We start from the raw sequence: 16,335 nt of genomic DNA, 5'->3' as shown, positions 1-16,335 counted from the left end.
GGGGGCAAGGCTGTCTACACTTGGTCCAGCAGCTTCCACAGGGCATCGGGATGTTTGTAGTCGTGATGAACGACCGTAACGAGCCAGCGCTCGTCATGAATCTTTCGCAACAAGGAGCGCGTGGCTGACTTGGGTGGGAATAGCAATTCCCACTCACGCCATATAGCAAAAGCCTCGTCACACCATGCGCGGAAGGACGGCTCTTCAATGATCGTCGACTGCGCCACCTCCTTGCCGGGGAAGACACCCCAGGTGACCGTATTCAGGCCATCGCGCTCCAGGTTCGTCTGGAACGAGTCTGGGTCCCACTTACCAGCAAAGTATGTGACGGGCGACGGGTTCGCTTCAATATGCCTGACCAAGGCATCCTTGTCCTCTGGCGTCAGGAACAGTTCCACAAAGGCCTTTTGGAAAATGTAGCCCCCTTGTGGACCGAAGCCGTACGTGGGGTCCGTGCTGTCACACCCATCGACCGCCGGCTGCGAGCCCACCGTCCACCAGTTTTTGCCGCCTTTCGATCGTGGCGCATTCAGCCGCACAAGAGACGGCAGCACTTCCATCGTCTCGTTCCACACGGGGATGTCGCACCATGGCATGCACGGCAACTGACCCTCAATGAAGCGCGTGAATATACTGGCAATATCGTCTTCGTCCACAGGCACGCCCCACAGCCGCACGGCCTCCTCGGGCGGCACCTTGAGACTGGCGCCGTAGCCGTCAATCTCACCATAAGCAGGACTGCGTGTATCAGTATAACGACCGTTGGGAAATTCGTCCCATGTCATGGAATTGGACAGCGACTGCGCCGCTTGGCCAGCCTGAGCGACCTCTGAGAGCTCTTTGATCACGCACGTCGCGCTCTTTTCCAAGTTCAGCGTGTAGATATGAAACGTCTTCAATCCTGTTTGCTTCCGCACGGCACGAATCATGTCGATGCTGAGCTGGATACCCTCGTCTTTTACCTTGGCATCGTCCAGCTTGATGGACTCGAGTTGAGCGAGCACATGTTCAGGCGCATGTACACCGCACAGATTGGACATGCGGCGAAATATGGTATAGTTTTGAATCGGCATCACGCCTGGGATGATAGGAATCGTAATTCCCGCATCTCGACAGGCCTGCACCCATCGCACAAACTTGTCGACATCGTAAAAGAACTGCGTTAGGATAAAGCGCGCGCCGGCATCCTGCTTGGCCTTCAGCACACGCAGATCGTGCGGGATATCACAATCAATGCCCTGCTTTAGGCCTTCCGGGTGGCCAGCCACACCAATGCAAAAGTAATCGCCGTGTCGCTCACGAATATACTTGACGAGATCCGTGGCGTTTTGGAGGCGCTGGTCGGTAGCAACCCAGTACTCTTCGTTGCGCGGCGAATCGCCACGCAGTGCGAGAATGTTGCGGATCCCGAAACGCTTCGCCTCATCGAGTGTGGCATCGAGACACGAACGCTCGACGTTGGTGCATGTGAGGTGCAGGCATACGTCACACGCACCACTCCGCGGCTCAGTCACTTTTGTATAGTCTTCGGCGGGATCATACACACCATTCTGCACGCGAGCCGCCAGCTCCAGCGACGCATGGCACGTCGATCCGCCCGTGCCCCACGTCACATGCACCCAACCAGGCTGCAGCGCCGTGGACATGCGCCAGATACGCGCCAGCAGATTGGCAAGACCGAGCGCTGTGCGTGGCGGGAAAAACTCGAGCGACCACAAGTACGCATCGTTGCCTGCCAGCTTCTCGTCCACACGCGCCGCCATCCGCCGCTGGCCTTCCTCGCACATGACAGTCAAGTGGCACCGCTAGCGCCCAACCGCGTCCGTGAAACAGGGCCCATGCTGACTAATACTACTACAAGTCGGTCGACTCATGCTGCAGGCCGACCCATTCTACGGCATACCCCTCGGTAGCGTCCAGGCAGCAGTCACGGCTGCACACGAAAATCATGGCCGTACTCCAGGCAATGCCAGTGCGCATATCAGATAAGCTGGCGTTGTTTTTCAGTCCTAACACCGACGCGACTTCCGCTTGACGCCGCGCCTCAGCGTCCTGGCGGCCATCATCGTGCGTCAGATCGCTCAAATGCTCCACACGGAGCAGATTGGCCAAGTTCGGCATGAGCTGCAGCTCAAAGACACGCGGTGCACCACATTGGGGGCATGGGGGCACAGCCGATGCGTCATAGTCACCGTGCACGCCATTGGGCCATAACTGCTGGAACAGCGCACCGGCGCCTGTAAAGGCCAGCGGCGCACCTCCATATTCGTATCGAACAACTTGCCGGGCCTCCGAGCCCAGACGACGAGTGAAGCGCTCAAACACATGGTCCATCCCTTCGATAACCATCTTTTCGTATTCTTCGGTGTCGCCCGATCCCAGCGACGACACATGGGACGGCAGCTTTTGCGGCGCAGCAGGCACAGCTTTGGGTTCCGGCTCCGGCTCAGGAATGGTATTGAGGTATAGAGGCGCCGTGTAATGCGACGCCGAGTGAGCCCAGTGGTCTTGGAGCTGCTTGTGTTGCTCGTCCAGCGATGCCTTGATCGTCATTTCCTCTGCCAGTCGTTCCTCTTCATTGTAATCGTCATCGTCGTCATCATCGTCGTCTTCATCCTGCACAGCATCTGCATCTTGCTTTTCCGGCGCAGCCGGTTCATCGAAGAGCGATGCGCCAAAGAGGTTCGAGCCGCCAGAGTTCTTCATCGAGAATGGATTCGTCTCGCGCTCCTTTCGCAAGCGCTCCTCTTCCGCCTCTTTCTCTGCCCTGACGCGCTCTTCACGAGCTCGCTTTTGTGCCTCACGCTTAGCAAGTTTTGCTGCCCACCGCGCATTGTGCTTCAGCATACGCACTGCTTTGATGCTGCATGTTAGCATGTTCATAGTCACAAGGCGCTTTCAGATGTAAAAAAAGTCAAAGTTGCGTTGTTTTCATAGAAAACCATCAAATGAAGAAATTACATCCTCATCTCCAAGCGCCCCAAGTCTATACATACCATCCATTTCCTTTTCTTTGGCACTGAGGCCGCGCACAGCCCCAAACAAAGAGGTTTCGATCATAAGCCGAGTCCTCGAGCGGCGCAAAGATCTGAATAAGAAGCTGCATGGGTTCCTTGCAGTAGGCACACTGCACCTCTGACGCAGGAGGAAGCTTGGATGGCTGCAGCGGAAGCCATGCAGGACGTCCGCCGATCCTCGATACGAGGGGATTCGACTCATCGTCTTCTTCCAGCGGCCCATCCGCTAAACCTAGCTGTACATTGGAGTACACATCCTCTTCAAAGTCTGAATCGTCATCGTCGTATGGTGGCATGTACTGCGGCACGTCAGTATCTCCTGCTTCGTAGTCGCGTGCGGCATGGCTTGTCTCAGGTTTGGTAGCCAGAGTTCGAAGCATTGATTCGCAGATACGTCATACATTCGTACTTGCATCCGCGTTCTCATACTCGTCATCTAATACGTCTTCATCCTCGACAAGCACACACGCTCTTGGGCACGGTACGTACCTGGGTCGTGGTCGCGTTGACGTATTTCTTTTTTTCCGAAGGGCTGGCTTTTTTACAAATTGAGGAATTATGACTTGGGCCATCTGGCCCTTTCGTCAGCTGGTGGCAAGGGCAAGAACCAACAGCGCACTGCTCCTCCCACATCGATCATGGCTGGTATATTCGCTAAGCAAGCCGCATCACTTCTGGTACGTAAATGCACTCATTAGCTTGATACGAGCAGGTAAGCGTCCTTCGCTGCGCATTTCTCAGGCTATGCGTGTGAATGCATCGCCGTCGATGATGCGCTGGCTCTCCAACGATACACGTGTCAAGATCCAAAATGCTGTGAAGGAGGACCCACTCGTGGTATTCATGAAAGGCTCGCCAAGCATGCCCCAATGCGGATTCAGCCGTGCCGTGCTCCAGATCCTGCAGGTGCAGGGCGTGAACACCGACAAGGTCGCTACATACAACTGCCTCGAAGACCAGGAACTTCGCGATGGCATCAAGGAGTTCAGCGACTGGCCCACCATCCCCCAAGTGTACATCAATGGTGAATTCGTTGGCGGCTGCGACATTTTGCTGAACCTGCACCAGACTGGCGAACTAGAGACCATGCTCCGCGAAGCTGGGCTCCTGCTCGAAGCCACAGAGCATCAGCAATAAATTATTCCATAGGTTTGCAACTCCTATCACGTTTACATACGCAAGGCAACCGAGTCCGTCCTGAGACGATCTCGCTCCTGCTCAGCTGCCTCGCATCGCCCCTTCCACACCCCTACTTCCTTCTCAAGTTGCTCAATCATGTCATAGAGACGCTTGAGCTCCTCAGCCTTGCGATGGCGGCTACGACGCGCAGCAATCGTGTTGCTTAGCCGCTTGAGAGCGCGTGCATCCACGTCTTGGTTCTCCGCCGACGGCAAGGTAGGCGTAGCGAGTGGGTTGCCATTCTTGGGCGAAACCTCACCACTGCTACTGTGATCTTTCGAGTCTCGCCGCGAGGTTGCCGACTCGGTGTGATACATCCGTGGTTGGATCGGTGCATCCAGCGGAAGCAGCTCGTCCACGTCACGACGACGTCTACGCGTCCCACGGAACGACTTGGTGCCGCCCATCGATGTTGTTGAGAGCGCAGGCGCGCTGATCGAGGCCGGCGTCACTGCCAGGCCCGTTATCGGTGGCGAGGGAAGCACTGACGCTGGCATGGACGTTGGCGTCTTCTCCATCAATGCAGGAGGCGCCGTCTTGGGCTCTGACAGAGTCGAGTCTAACGATCCTGATCGAAGCTGCGTCGAAACAGATGGTTGCTGCGTCGGTGACCCGTTGAGTGTGTCCAACAAGCTCATCACCTTCTCCGCCTTAGGATTCGTCATGTCAAGGTCCTGCTTACTCGGCACGTGCAGTTCGTCATCCCCAGGAAAGAGCGTAAAGTCATGGCGCAGGACAGACAGCAGAGACTGAAACATACCGGGCGCTGGCATCTCAGCGTCCATACGCATGCGCTTCGGGGATGGGACATCCAGCTCCGTGTCCTGGTGGGGGAACATGACAGCATCGACAGGCGCAAAAAGACGCGAAGCTGTGGTTTCCTTTGGCGTCGTTACTGGGGATACAGATGAGTCCGAGAGCAAGTCGCTGTTGTAGAGCGTCGTACCCATCGTGTCCGCAGAATCAAAGCCGAGCGAGAGCAACGAGTCTGCGAGACTAGGCGAAGTACTCTCGCTCCATTCTGACTGCATGGATCCGTGATGCTCAGGACCACTAAGAGGAAAAAGCGGAAGCAAAGGCGACAACGTATCCAGACATGTCGCGGACGGATCCTCAACAGCAGAGCCACGAGAGATGTCGTTGGCTGGGTTCATACACTCCCTTGTCATGTCGAGGACAATGGGAAATGTGGTAAATCGTGAGGTAAGTTTAATGTAGTGATTCATAGAATGCTTCAGAGAATAGCTCCGAAGCGAATAAACAAGTTCTAGGCAACATCATCATGGTAGAACATATAGCAAGACAGCTGCGATGGCATGCTGACAGTTTCGATACGACCAGTAGCGCGAGAAACAAGAGAGAAAATTTCAAAGCAAGCGCTTTATACAACACAAGAGAATCAATATACTATTTTAGAACATAATGTACGATATCTTCCTGTGTCGCGGTCGGAGAGGGGGAACATGTGTAAATTTACACCCTGGCTTTATTGATTTGCAAACCTGTGCGAAAGAACCCCGTCCTTCCCACGACAACCGCTGCCGAGACTTGATTCGCAATTGAGGTGGAGTTCCAAAAAAGCACGTCAGAATAGAGCCATGGGATTGGCTTCAGATAGTGCATGTATGACTCCATCGATTGAGTTGCAGCTCGAGTCACTTGTATGTGGCGAATCATCGTGTGACTATTTGCAACTTTATATCTCATTCATCGTAGCACTGGGTGGTTCGGTGCAGCCCAACGGTTGTTGACGGCGTGCTGTTCCGAAACGAATCGGACAACGTCTTTATATCGCGACCTCTCGCGACTCGTTGGCATGCGTGTTAGAACGTGTGCATAGATCAAATACCCCTGAATGGACATCTTGGCAGCATGTGAGTAGCCTCGGACGAGGCTGTCGCTCGTTTACACACTAGTTCGTCCAAGTTGGAAACGTAGATATCCAATCGACCTGTGCACAAACGCGCATGGGCAATGACATAGCACATAGGATGAGCCTCCGTGCTTCCATTTGTGAGCGAGCTCGGTAGATGATGTCGAAGCTCAGAGATAACCAAGACGTCCGTGCCTCGAAGTCATCCTGCCAGGCCTGCTGCGAAAAGACACTGTCAGACTAGGCCTGCGTTGCGTCAGCACCAGCTGCCAAAAGAGATGTGATCGCCGCTATTATCATTCAGATGAGGGGCATAGAAGCATGATAGGATCATGTAGGCATCGCATCGCGATGCTTAGTTGCCGTACGTCGTGCGGCTCGAAATCCACACGTAGTCCAGCAGACAATGAAGGAACGACGTCATGCATGCTATCGCCTGGCATGCTGTGGCGCTCGTAGTCTCCTTTTTCATCGTGACGGACATTCGCACGCGACACACTCTATCACACGTCGTCGGTCTACCAGGCTCCTATGAGTCGGATGGTGGAGGTGCCTCGTCTGTCGAAGGCGGTGCCGGAGGCTGAGTCGGCGCTGTACCACTGGCCGTGCTGTTGCTCATCCGTGGACTCGATCCACCGCGCGGCGGCATGTCACGAGCACATGAAAATGCTGAAAGGTACGGCGATATGTTGGAATTGAGAGCCGTGTTCGAAAACGGGGAAAGCGGTCCGGACGACGGCACCGAGAACCGCGCGAGCTCCTTGTTGGGTGCGTAGATGCCCGAGCCGCCCTGCTGTGTGCCATTCGGGGTCGCCACAGCTGCTGCGGCGGCGGCAGCAGCCGCCGCCGCCGCCGCGCTGCCATCATAGTGTGTCACAGTGGCTGGCTGCGTCGCATAACTGCCAGCATGCTCACTGTGCTGCGATGGCGGATAGTACATCGAACCTGGGGCGGCTGACGCCGTGCCAGGACTGCCAGTGGTACTCGTGGCAGGCGCTCCGCTGTACATGCCTGGCGCGCCGCGTGACGATAGCTCGGGATGAATCGCTGGGGCGCCACTCAAGTACGGCGCAGGTGCATTGCCAGGCCGTGGCATATTGCCGTGCGCATACATCTTGGGATCGTGGGGTACGCCCATGCGCATGCCACCATAGGCGCCGGCGACGCTCGCGGCAGGTGGGGCACCGCTTCCAGACGGTCCAGGGTGTGCATAGGGCGCCTTGTCGTGTGCATAGTCACTGCTCTCGGGGTGTCCATGCGGCGCATACGTGGGCGGTGGGGCATTTGTGTACGATGCGTACGGCGAGTCCGACGCGCCTTCAAGGGGCGGGGGTGGCTGCATCGATGGATCGACCGCAGCTGTGCCGGCCAGGGCGGGATCCACCGACGGGTCGTGAGCGCTTGTTTCGCGGTCCTGAGGACGTCCGGCCCGCGTTGTACCGGCAGGGCGGCCACGTGTAGAGCGCATCGACGATGACACGCGCTGCAGCCGATCCGACTTGCGTCCGTCAGAGCTATTCGCTGCCGCGCCGCTTTCGTCGCTTAGCACGACGCGGCACTTGGTCTTGTGGCGAGCGAGCACGTCACTCCGAGAGAACGACTTGCCACACGGACACGCAAAAGGCCGGATATCTGCGTGGCGGCGTTCGTGGCGGCGAAGATATTCAAGACGCGAGTACGATGTGTTGCATGTCGGACACAGGAACGGTGGGCCGTGTTGCGTGCCCGACGATGGTAGTGTCGAGGTGGTGGGTGGCGGAAGTGACGAGCTGGAAGTACTGTGCAGAGGGGCGGCCGAGGCAGGAGGCGGCCCTGACGGCACCTGCATAAATAGCGAGTTGTTGTTGGCGGCATCGCTGCCGACCGAGGACGAGAATGTCGCAAGTGCCTCGGCAGCCGCGGCGTGCGGTCCGCCCGATACGTTCCCGAGAAAGTCGATCGTATTATATTGGCCCATCGACGACGACGAGGGCTCGGACTTGCCTGGGTACGACGAGGCATCGTGCTTGGGAGCTTTGGCGGGTGGCTGTGCAGCCTGGTCCTGCGTGGGCGACGGCCGACGGTCCTCGGCCTTGGCGCGCGACTCTTGAAAGCTGGGAGGCGGTGGCGGTCCACTAGCGTCCATGATGAAGAGTTAGAGGAGCGAGCCGTGCTGGCGCGGAGAGCAGAATCGTACGCAGCGCGGTGGTATCAGTGGAGGTGGAGGATCCACTCGTGGGGACGGTAGTGATGGTCCTGGTGATGGTAGTACGACTACGACCGGGACAGATGACACACGTCGCGACCAGCTCGGTGTGTTGGCGGATGTGAGAAAAGCACCGAAGAGATTCGATGACCAGCGCCGTCAAATGTGCTACCACGGAAAAGGATCGACTAGACAAGGAACGCGAAGGCCACCAAGGAAACACTCGCGCCGGATCCTACTGCGTGGAGGTAAAAAGCAGATGGGGGTCGGTCGGTCTACGTCGCCCCCTTTTCCCGACGGCAGCGAGCTGAAAAACAACGCTGCCAGCCACGTCGGCCGTAACAGGCACGTGACAGTATAGTCTCCGACACGTGGAGGACCTCCACATTCAGCCCCGCGGCTTATCGTGTGGCGCCCATGACATGGGAGGTGCAGTCACGGCGCGTGCGTCAGACTCAGTCGCGGCTGGATGCGAAGCTGACGGCCTATTCACAGTACGTTTCGGATCTTGCACGGAAGAACGCGGCGCCCAGTGATGCTGTCTCTGTGGACATGAGCGGCTCGACGCCCTCTGTCCAGGACCGGGCGGCAATGGAGGCGGAGATCCAAGCGCTGCTTGTACAGTATTCGGACGAGCTGGATGAGCTGGGTACCACTCTCAACGATCCGCTGCTTCCGCCGAATAACACGCAGAAGCACGCGATCCAGCGGCACCGTGAGCTGCTTCTGGACTTTGAGCGCGAATTCTTTCGCTCCAAGACGCATGTGCGTCAGGTGCTCGATCGGCATCAACTGTTGGGCCACGTCAAGCAAGACATTCATGACTACCGTACGCAGCATGCTTCCGAAGTGCAATCCTACCTCGATGAGCGCTCACACCTGGAGCGCTCGCATCTGATGATGGACGAGACGCTGGACCAGGCCTATGCGACGCAGCAAGAATTCCGCGGGCAGCGTGAGCAGCTCGGCCATACCCTGACGCGGCTGACGCGCATCGCGGCGCAGATGCCAGGCGTCCAGAGCATTATATCCCTCATCTCGCGACGGCGGCGACGCGACACGATCGTGCTCGCGGTCGTGATCGGCGTCTGCCTCGTGATTCTGCTCCTCGTGGGTGTGCGACGCTAGTGTATTTCTATCCATAGCATAGTTCTTGCCACAGTCAGAGCTCTTCGTCCTCCTCCACAATTTGCGAGGGTTTGAGCATACCAGGGATCTTGGCAGCGTTCTCGCGCTCGAGCGCCAAGCGGTTCCGCGCCTCGGCCTCCTTGTCCTCGAGGAACAAATCCGAGTTGTCCGAGCCGCCTGCGACTTCGCGCGACGTGATCAAAAAGTCGCGCAGATGCACCTTGTACTGCACGAGGTCGGATGACAGAGCGCACAGGCCACTCACGAATTGGTCAATGTACTGCGGCTGAACGTGCGGGAAGGCGACGCGCAGCAAGTTGGCCGTGTACTGGCGGATGAACAGGCGGTTGTTCATGGCAGGGTCAGGCACCTGTGCGGGGTCCCACAGCGGCACGACAACCTTGTCTGTCTCGATCAGCTCGAAAATGCGCGCAAGCAGCAGGCACTGCGTCTTGAACCCGCTCTTGTGGTCCGTATCGGTCAATACGTAGAAGATATCTTGCAAAATGTTGAGCAGGTACTGCTGGAAAAAGGCGCCGGCGATCATGGGGTCCGTGTTCGCAATGTTGTTAAGCAGCTCGAGGCAGATGTGCAGACCCGTGTCGGCAATGTCGCGCATGGTGTGCTTGATGGCCCAGATAATCGAGTCGACCGTCAGCTTGAACTTGGCTGGCGGCAGCTCGAGCAGCGCCGAGAAGCAGTGCAGGTTGATGGCACGCAGCAGCTTGAAGAAGCCGACACGGTGCTCGGGGTACTCGGCAAAGTCCTGGTTGATCATGTTGAGTGTCGGCTCAAACACGGCATCGAGGATCGGCGCAATCTTGTCCGTCAGCAGCGCACCCAGTCGCGTCGTGATCGTCGCCATCACATTGAGCACTTCAGCATCGCGTGCTGCTGGGATATTGTTGTGGTAGTCGCCCAAGATGGCATCGAGCAGCGACGGGATCAGGTTGGCGTTGACGCCCTCGAGGTCGTCCGCACGCCGGATGTACGTATCGACCAAACGCAGGATATCCTTCTTGATGGCGCGAAGACCACGCACCATCGGCGTCTTGGTGGCAATCAGGCCCTCGGCTTCCACCTTGGCACTGATAATGCCGCTCACACTGCGGTACAGCGCCAGCATATCGAGGTATATACGTGCGATCTGCGGCAGGAAGAATGGGCCAATGGAGGAGCATGCCGACACGTTCGTCTTGAGCACGTTGGACAGAACTTTGATGTTGTCCGGGTTACTCAGCACATCCACGTTGCTGTGCGCCTGCTTCATGAGGTTGTCCCAGGCGTTGCTCGGCAGCTCCATGAGCTTCGCCACGAGCCTCTCCTGCGTAGCACGGTGCGGCTGCGCGGCAATCATGTAGCCGACGGCCTCGTAGAACGTGTGCACCTGCTGAGGCGATAGGTCGACCGTGATCTGGAGGAGGTTGCGCAGGATCTCATCAATAAACGGCTCCTGCTCACCCGCCTGCTGCATCACAAAGTGGCGGCGACATTTCTGGGCGATCTTGGAGAATGTGTCACACGCCATGTCCTGCACACCTTCGTGCGTCTCGTGCATAAACTCAAAGTTCTTGTTTACGACAGTCTTGAGGAACTTCCAGTGCGCCTTGAGGAAGCGGGGGTACTGACCGACGATGTACATGATGTTCGATGCCACGACCGCCTTGTTGTCCTTGCCCCGCTTCATCTCACACAGGCCGAGCAGATCCTTGATGACGGTCACGAGGAAGCGCTTCTCTGTCTCCTCGTTCATCGCTCCTGAGATCGAACCAATGGCCCAGCACAGTGTGTTGAGATTCGCCCACGACCACTCGGTGCCGTCGACCTGCCTGGCGAGCTTCTCCGTCATGATATTTTCCGTGTCCAGCACGTCCAGATGCGTCAGGTACACGAGCACCTCGCGCATGGCCTTGTAGAGCACAATCGTGTCAGACTCCTTGAGAAACTCGCGTACAATCTCGCCTTCGTCGTTCTCGACGACCAGCACTTCTTCTGGCTTGACCATGCGCTCAATCATCACCAGACGCAGATTGGAGAGGATCTTGACGTAGAAGGCTTTGCGGCCCATGGCTGAGCGCTGCATGGCCTGAGCGCCACCGAGGTTCAGGCCCCATACCGAGCCCGCATCGCCCATGGGGAACTGCTGGTACTCTTCGTACAGCTCACTCACGAGCTTGGACCAGTATTCGAGGCAGATCTTGAACACCTCACGCTCGGGGACCTGCGACACCTTGATCAGGTACAAGTGTGCATTGAGCAGCACTTCTTGGTTCTCGGCGTTCTCGAGCAGGCGGACGTGCGAGATCAAAAAGTTGCTGAGGAACAGGGCGAGGTTGAGGACCAGTTCCTGGTCTTCGTCCGTCGACGTCTCGTACACGCCGGCAATGTCCGTCGACGGCGGGATCATGCGGTTGATGGATGTCATGACCATGTTGAAGAGAATGACGAACTTGGGGTCGTACTCGGCACCGACATTCAGATTGACGATCTCCGAGAGGCACTTGAGCGTGACGTTACGAAAATCGGGTACCTCGAGGAAGCGCGTGATGAGGCTGTCGACGACGTTCGTTTCAAAAATAAAGCCCAGGGGGATCCAGTTGAGGAAGCGGAGCATGGTCTCGAGTGTCGCCTTGATCAGCGATGGCTTGTTGGCCTTTTCGAGCACTTCGGTGCACAGCTGGAACACCTCGCCGAATTCGCCACAGAACTGGTTCTTGAGGTTGCGCGCCTTGGCCTGGGTCATTTGTTCGGCGGAGAAGTCAAACACTTCTTCGGACAGGAGGCGCAAGATGGCCATGTTGTTTTCGCAGATCGCGAGGGAGCCGCGCGACGACGACACGATCTCGGGGATGAAGTTGGGCCAGTTGTGGGGCCACTCCTGCTTGAGGATCTGGATGAGTGTCGTGTCGAGCTTGCCGAGCAGGGTGCGCTCGCTGCGCAGGTTGGACTCTTCCGACGACATGACCACGATCAGCTCGACGATAAAGTTGCGGATGCCCTGCTGCTGGTCGACGGGCAGCACCTTCCAGCGCGTCGCGATGAGCTTATCTAGGATCTGAAGAGCGATATACTTGGTTTGTGAGTTCGTGCTCTGCTGCATAATCACAGGCACGCGCTGCCATGCATCCGGGTGCTCCTGGAACTGCGCCAGCACTTGCTGCGCCATGCGCTGATCGGCGCCCGCACCCGTGTACATGGCCGCCACGATGTTGTCTAGCAGGACGAGATCTAGATCCTGGCTAAAGTCCAGAATGGACTGACATGTGAGCCGTGTGTGTGTACGTACCTCCATCGACGCCATGGCTCGAACCGACTCGCTGCGACAGGAAGGGCCTCGGTTCGGCGAAAAGGTACAGAGCAACGTTTGCGTCGCTGACACACTCGGACACGTCGCGCTGGCCGCTGGGCTCGAGGGCCACGCCGCCGGCGCGTGGACCGTCACGTGTCGAAACAGGTGTGTATCCTCACCGCCCGCACGTGCACACGGCCGGCGTCGGTGGGGGCGACCCTGGGCACGAGCGAGCGGCGGGCGCGGCTGTGGCCTCTTCCGCAACGCTGCGGTCTGCGCTGGCTGAGAGCGACGCGACGCGAACGACACCGTGTCGTAGGCACGAAGCACACCGACCTGCGCTGCGCTCTGTCTGGATATGAAGGTGCGTGCATGGCACTAACTGAGCTAGTTTGGCAAGCAGATTTTGAGCCAGCAAATCTCTGGATGGGGCTCGTACTATCTGGACTACAAGTTCCTGAAGAAGATCATCAACTCGCTGGAAAAGGGCCGGATCGCGGATGCCGCGCTCTTTGCGACGAGTGTGCGTCCCGAGGAGACGTCCGATGGGCCCCAGCCGCTGCTCCCGATCGACTCACCCGGCTCTGAGCTGCAGGTGCACAAGGCCGCGTTCTTCTTCCGCCTGGAGCGCGAGCTCGAGAAGATCAATGCGTTTTATCTGCAGAAAGAGTCGGAGCTGCGCACGCGTCTCACGACGCTCATCACCAAGAAGCGGCATCTCATCGCGCTGGCGAATCGCCCCGTCGGCCACAATGTGATCACGCGCGACACGCCGTCGCTCGTCACGCTGCTCGAGGGCTTCCGCTACTTTGAAAAGGATCTGTCCAAGCTGCAGCAGTTTATCGAGATCAACGCCACAGGCTTCCGCAAGATCCTCAAAAAGTGGGACAAGCGATTCAAGTCGCAGACGAAGGAGCTCTATCTGGCCCGCCAGGTCGAGGTGCAGCCCTGCTTCAACCGCGAATTTATGACCGAGATGAGCGATATCGCATCGGCGAGCATCCTCCAGCTCGAGAGCCTCGCTGATGGCCACGAGCTTCCTAGCACGCCGTTCAAGAACGAGGTGGCCCTGCTTCGTGGCGCAGCGCCTCTCACGGGCCCCGTCCTCGTGTCCGACGACGACCCCGTCGACGACCTCGAGTTTGCGTCAGAGCGCCCGCTGGACTTTGACTCCGCCGATAAGCACAACAACGTGATCGTCGAGCTGGAAGGCCAACTCACGCAGGCTGTCCACGAGTCGCGCGTCGACGATGCGAAGCAGCTCATCGAACAGATTCAGCAGCAGACGAGCGGCGGCGGCGATCTCGATCCGCCCATCCACGCAGGCATGGCGCACCTGGTCTGGCGCGCCCTCGTCACGTCGACGCCAGACGCGATGGACGCGGCGATTCAGGGCCACCTGCCCAACTATGCGTTTGTCGACGACATCAACGCCCGCACGGCCCTGCACATCAGCGCTCATGCTGGCAAGCTGCCGCTGTGTCGCGCATGCGTCGAACACGGCGTCGATCCACGCGCCAGCGACGTATACGGCCGCGAAGCCCTCGCCTATGCTGCGATCGGCGGGTTCGAGGACGTGTGCACGTACCTCCTGTCGCTCCCGCCGCTGCGCTCACCGGACGACTGCGTCGTGCACCAGGTCGACCTCGATGGCTTCTCGCCCCTCGTGCATGCGATCGTGCGTGGACGCACCGGCGTCGTGCGGATCCTCCTCGACCACGTCGCGTCCATCGGCGCGCCGGCGCAAACCAAGTCGGAGCACAGCGACCTGTCGCCTATGGCTATCGCCGCGCAGTGTGGCCTCGTGGACATTACGCGCCTGCTGCTCGAGCATGGCGCCGAGGTCGGGACGAACACCGAGGGACTCCTGCCACAGACACTCGCAGCGCGTGCCGGACACACCGAGTGCCTGCGCCTCCTCATCGATGCGCAGGTGGATGTGAATGCCGTCGAGAAAGGCACACAGTGTACGCCACTGTTCTATGCTGCCGAGTTCGGGCACGCGGCGTGTGTCGAGATGCTGCTGCAGTCCGGCGCCTCGATCGAGCAGGTCGACGAGAAGGGCCGACACGCGCTGTTTTATGCAGCGTGGCATGGCTGGCGCGAGTGTACGCGCATGCTGCTTGAGGCGCACGCCAAGGCGCCCAAGACGTCACAGCCCGCGCCGCCGGCGCCGGTGGCCGAGACGGCCGACATGGACCTCGAAGGCGATGGCATCCCGTCCCTGCACCTGCCTCCGCCCATCATTCCCTTCCGCACGTACGGGCACAACTACCTCGACAAGCGATCGCTGCTGTGCCTGAGCCTCTCCAACCAGTCGATCGAGCTGCACCGCCAGTCGTTCAGCGACCGGCCAGACATATTCCCCGGCCTCACCTCGTCGTTCAAGCTCGTGCTCACGCCGCGCAACACGAGTGCCGGCGAGCAGGCTGGCATCCCACACACCATGATATTCCCGATCGCCGAGGAGCGCGAGGAAGTGTCGTTCCAGGTCGCCGACATGGAGCACTTTTACCTCGAGTGCGAGATGTACCCCACCTTCGGCTCGGCACGCATCGCCAAGACCGTGCTCTTGCCGCAGGTGCTCCAGGGCCTGCAGAACCGCACCCACATGTCCCTCCCGCTCTTTGACTGGCACATGAACCTCATGGGACACATGAACATCGTCCTTGAATGCGTACGGCCCTACGGCAGCGTCCAGCTCCAGATCGGAGGGCACGTCGAGACGTACTGGAAGAGCACGCTCCCGAGCCAAAACCAGCCGCTGACCATCTCGCCCTTGCCGCATCCCAACACCCACGATGGACAGGACACGGCGCTGTACGTCACGGCCTCGTCCCTCTCGGGCGACTATCTCCACGTCTCGGTCCAGTTCACCCAGGACCTCGTGCCCGTCGTGTACGCCCTCGACCGACTGCCCGTCGATGTATGGGCGCCCACCGTGGCCCAGGTCACCGCCACAGAGTTCGATCACATCGCCCAGCGCACCGGCCATGCATGGCATGTGTCCGACGACGATGCCGGCCTGGCTATGCCGGCGTGGAGCCAGCGACTCGCGACGACCCTCGTATCCCTCGAGACGCTCCTCAAGACACTGCCGCAGCACGTCGGCGTGGCCCTCGACATCCGACTCGACGCTGCCGCCGCCCAGCCTCTGAACGCTTGCATCGATGCTACCCTCCAAGTCGTGTATGACGTCGCACACCGCGATAAGCATCGCCGCCGCCTGTTTTTCAGCAGCACCGTGCCAAGCGCATGTGTCGCCCTCAACTGGAAGCAGCCCAACTACGCCGTGTTTTTCATGAACAATGCCACGCTCCACAGCGATGCCGCCGTACCCACCTTGCCGAAGGATGCAGATCCACGTCAGTCGAGTATCGCCGAGGCTGTGCGCTTCGCCAAAGGCAACAACCTGCTGGGCCTCATGCTCGATACCTCCATCCTCGAATTGGTGCCCGAGCTGCTCACAGCAGTCAAGGCAGCCGGCCTCGTGCTCATTACACGGAGCCGCCCTACGACGCTCTCCAGCACATCGACCTTCGCCGAGCCCAGCCTCCTGGGTCCGCCTGCCATCGCATGCCCCGACGCCATTGACGGCTTCTTCGAAGACCATGTCATCAAGTGCACCAAATAAGTTTTTTTTCTGTTCAATACATAGCAACTA

The 16,335-nt window shown here is 58.7% G+C and overlaps 8 protein-coding genes across 8 annotated transcripts; 3 read left to right on the top strand and 5 right to left on the bottom strand.

Annotated features, from left to right (window-relative positions):
- Positions 1-14: 14 nt before the first annotated feature.
- On the bottom strand, positions 15-1,787 carry MRET_0589 (methylenetetrahydrofolate reductase (NADPH); the record flags this gene model as incomplete). The annotated part of the gene is made up of 1 exon (XM_027627216.1): positions 15-1,787. The coding sequence occupies one exon, from the start codon at positions 1,785-1,787 to the stop codon at positions 15-17; it is 1,773 nt and encodes a 590-aa protein (XP_027482756.1).
- A 67-nt stretch (positions 1,788-1,854) lies between these two features.
- MRET_0588 (pre-rRNA-processing protein TSR4) lies at positions 1,855-3,397 on the bottom strand (the record flags this gene model as incomplete). The annotated part of the gene is made up of 2 exons (XM_027627215.1): positions 1,855-2,863; positions 2,997-3,397. 2 exons carry the CDS (start codon positions 3,395-3,397, stop codon positions 1,855-1,857), a joined length of 1,410 nt encoding a protein of 469 aa, XP_027482755.1.
- Positions 3,398-3,655: 258 nt separating this feature from the next.
- On the top strand, positions 3,656-4,154 carry MRET_0587 (monothiol glutaredoxin; the record flags this gene model as incomplete). The annotated part of the gene is made up of 2 exons (XM_027627214.1): positions 3,656-3,694; positions 3,735-4,154. The coding sequence occupies 2 exons, from the start codon at positions 3,656-3,658 to the stop codon at positions 4,152-4,154; spliced, it is 459 nt and encodes a 152-aa protein (XP_027482750.1).
- Positions 4,155-4,186: 32 nt separating this feature from the next.
- MRET_0586 (bZIP transcription factor) lies at positions 4,187-5,422 on the bottom strand (the record flags this gene model as incomplete). The annotated part of the gene is made up of 1 exon (XM_027627213.1): positions 4,187-5,422. The coding sequence occupies one exon, from the start codon at positions 5,420-5,422 to the stop codon at positions 4,187-4,189; it is 1,236 nt and encodes a 411-aa protein (XP_027482749.1).
- A 1,176-nt stretch (positions 5,423-6,598) lies between these two features.
- On the bottom strand, positions 6,599-8,194 carry MRET_0585 (DNA binding regulatory protein AmdX; the record flags this gene model as incomplete). The annotated part of the gene is made up of 1 exon (XM_027627212.1): positions 6,599-8,194. One exon carries the CDS (start codon positions 8,192-8,194, stop codon positions 6,599-6,601), a length of 1,596 nt encoding a protein of 531 aa, XP_027482748.1.
- A 477-nt stretch (positions 8,195-8,671) lies between these two features.
- On the top strand, positions 8,672-9,382 carry MRET_0584 (golgi SNAP receptor complex member 1; the record flags this gene model as incomplete). Its single annotated transcript, XM_027627211.1, has 1 exon — positions 8,672-9,382. The coding sequence occupies one exon, from the start codon at positions 8,672-8,674 to the stop codon at positions 9,380-9,382; it is 711 nt and encodes a 236-aa protein (XP_027482747.1).
- Positions 9,383-9,416: 34 nt separating this feature from the next.
- MRET_0583 (exportin-1) lies at positions 9,417-12,683 on the bottom strand (the record flags this gene model as incomplete). The annotated part of the gene is made up of 2 exons (XM_027627210.1): positions 9,417-12,638; positions 12,669-12,683. The coding sequence occupies 2 exons, from the start codon at positions 12,681-12,683 to the stop codon at positions 9,417-9,419; spliced, it is 3,237 nt and encodes a 1,078-aa protein (XP_027482753.1).
- Positions 12,684-13,029: 346 nt separating this feature from the next.
- On the top strand, positions 13,030-16,305 carry MRET_0582 (CDK inhibitor PHO81; the record flags this gene model as incomplete). The annotated part of the gene is made up of 2 exons (XM_027627209.1): positions 13,030-13,035; positions 13,063-16,305. The coding sequence occupies 2 exons, from the start codon at positions 13,030-13,032 to the stop codon at positions 16,303-16,305; spliced, it is 3,249 nt and encodes a 1,082-aa protein (XP_027482752.1).
- Positions 16,306-16,335: the final 30 nt, after the last annotated feature.

The sequence above is a fragment of the Malassezia restricta genome, chromosome I (genome assembly GCF_003290485.1).
Source record: "Malassezia restricta chromosome I, complete sequence".
In the NCBI taxonomy this organism is placed as follows: Eukaryota; Fungi; Basidiomycota; class Malasseziomycetes; order Malasseziales; family Malasseziaceae; genus Malassezia; species Malassezia restricta.
This window is presented reverse-complemented; position numbering and strand designations above follow the sequence as displayed.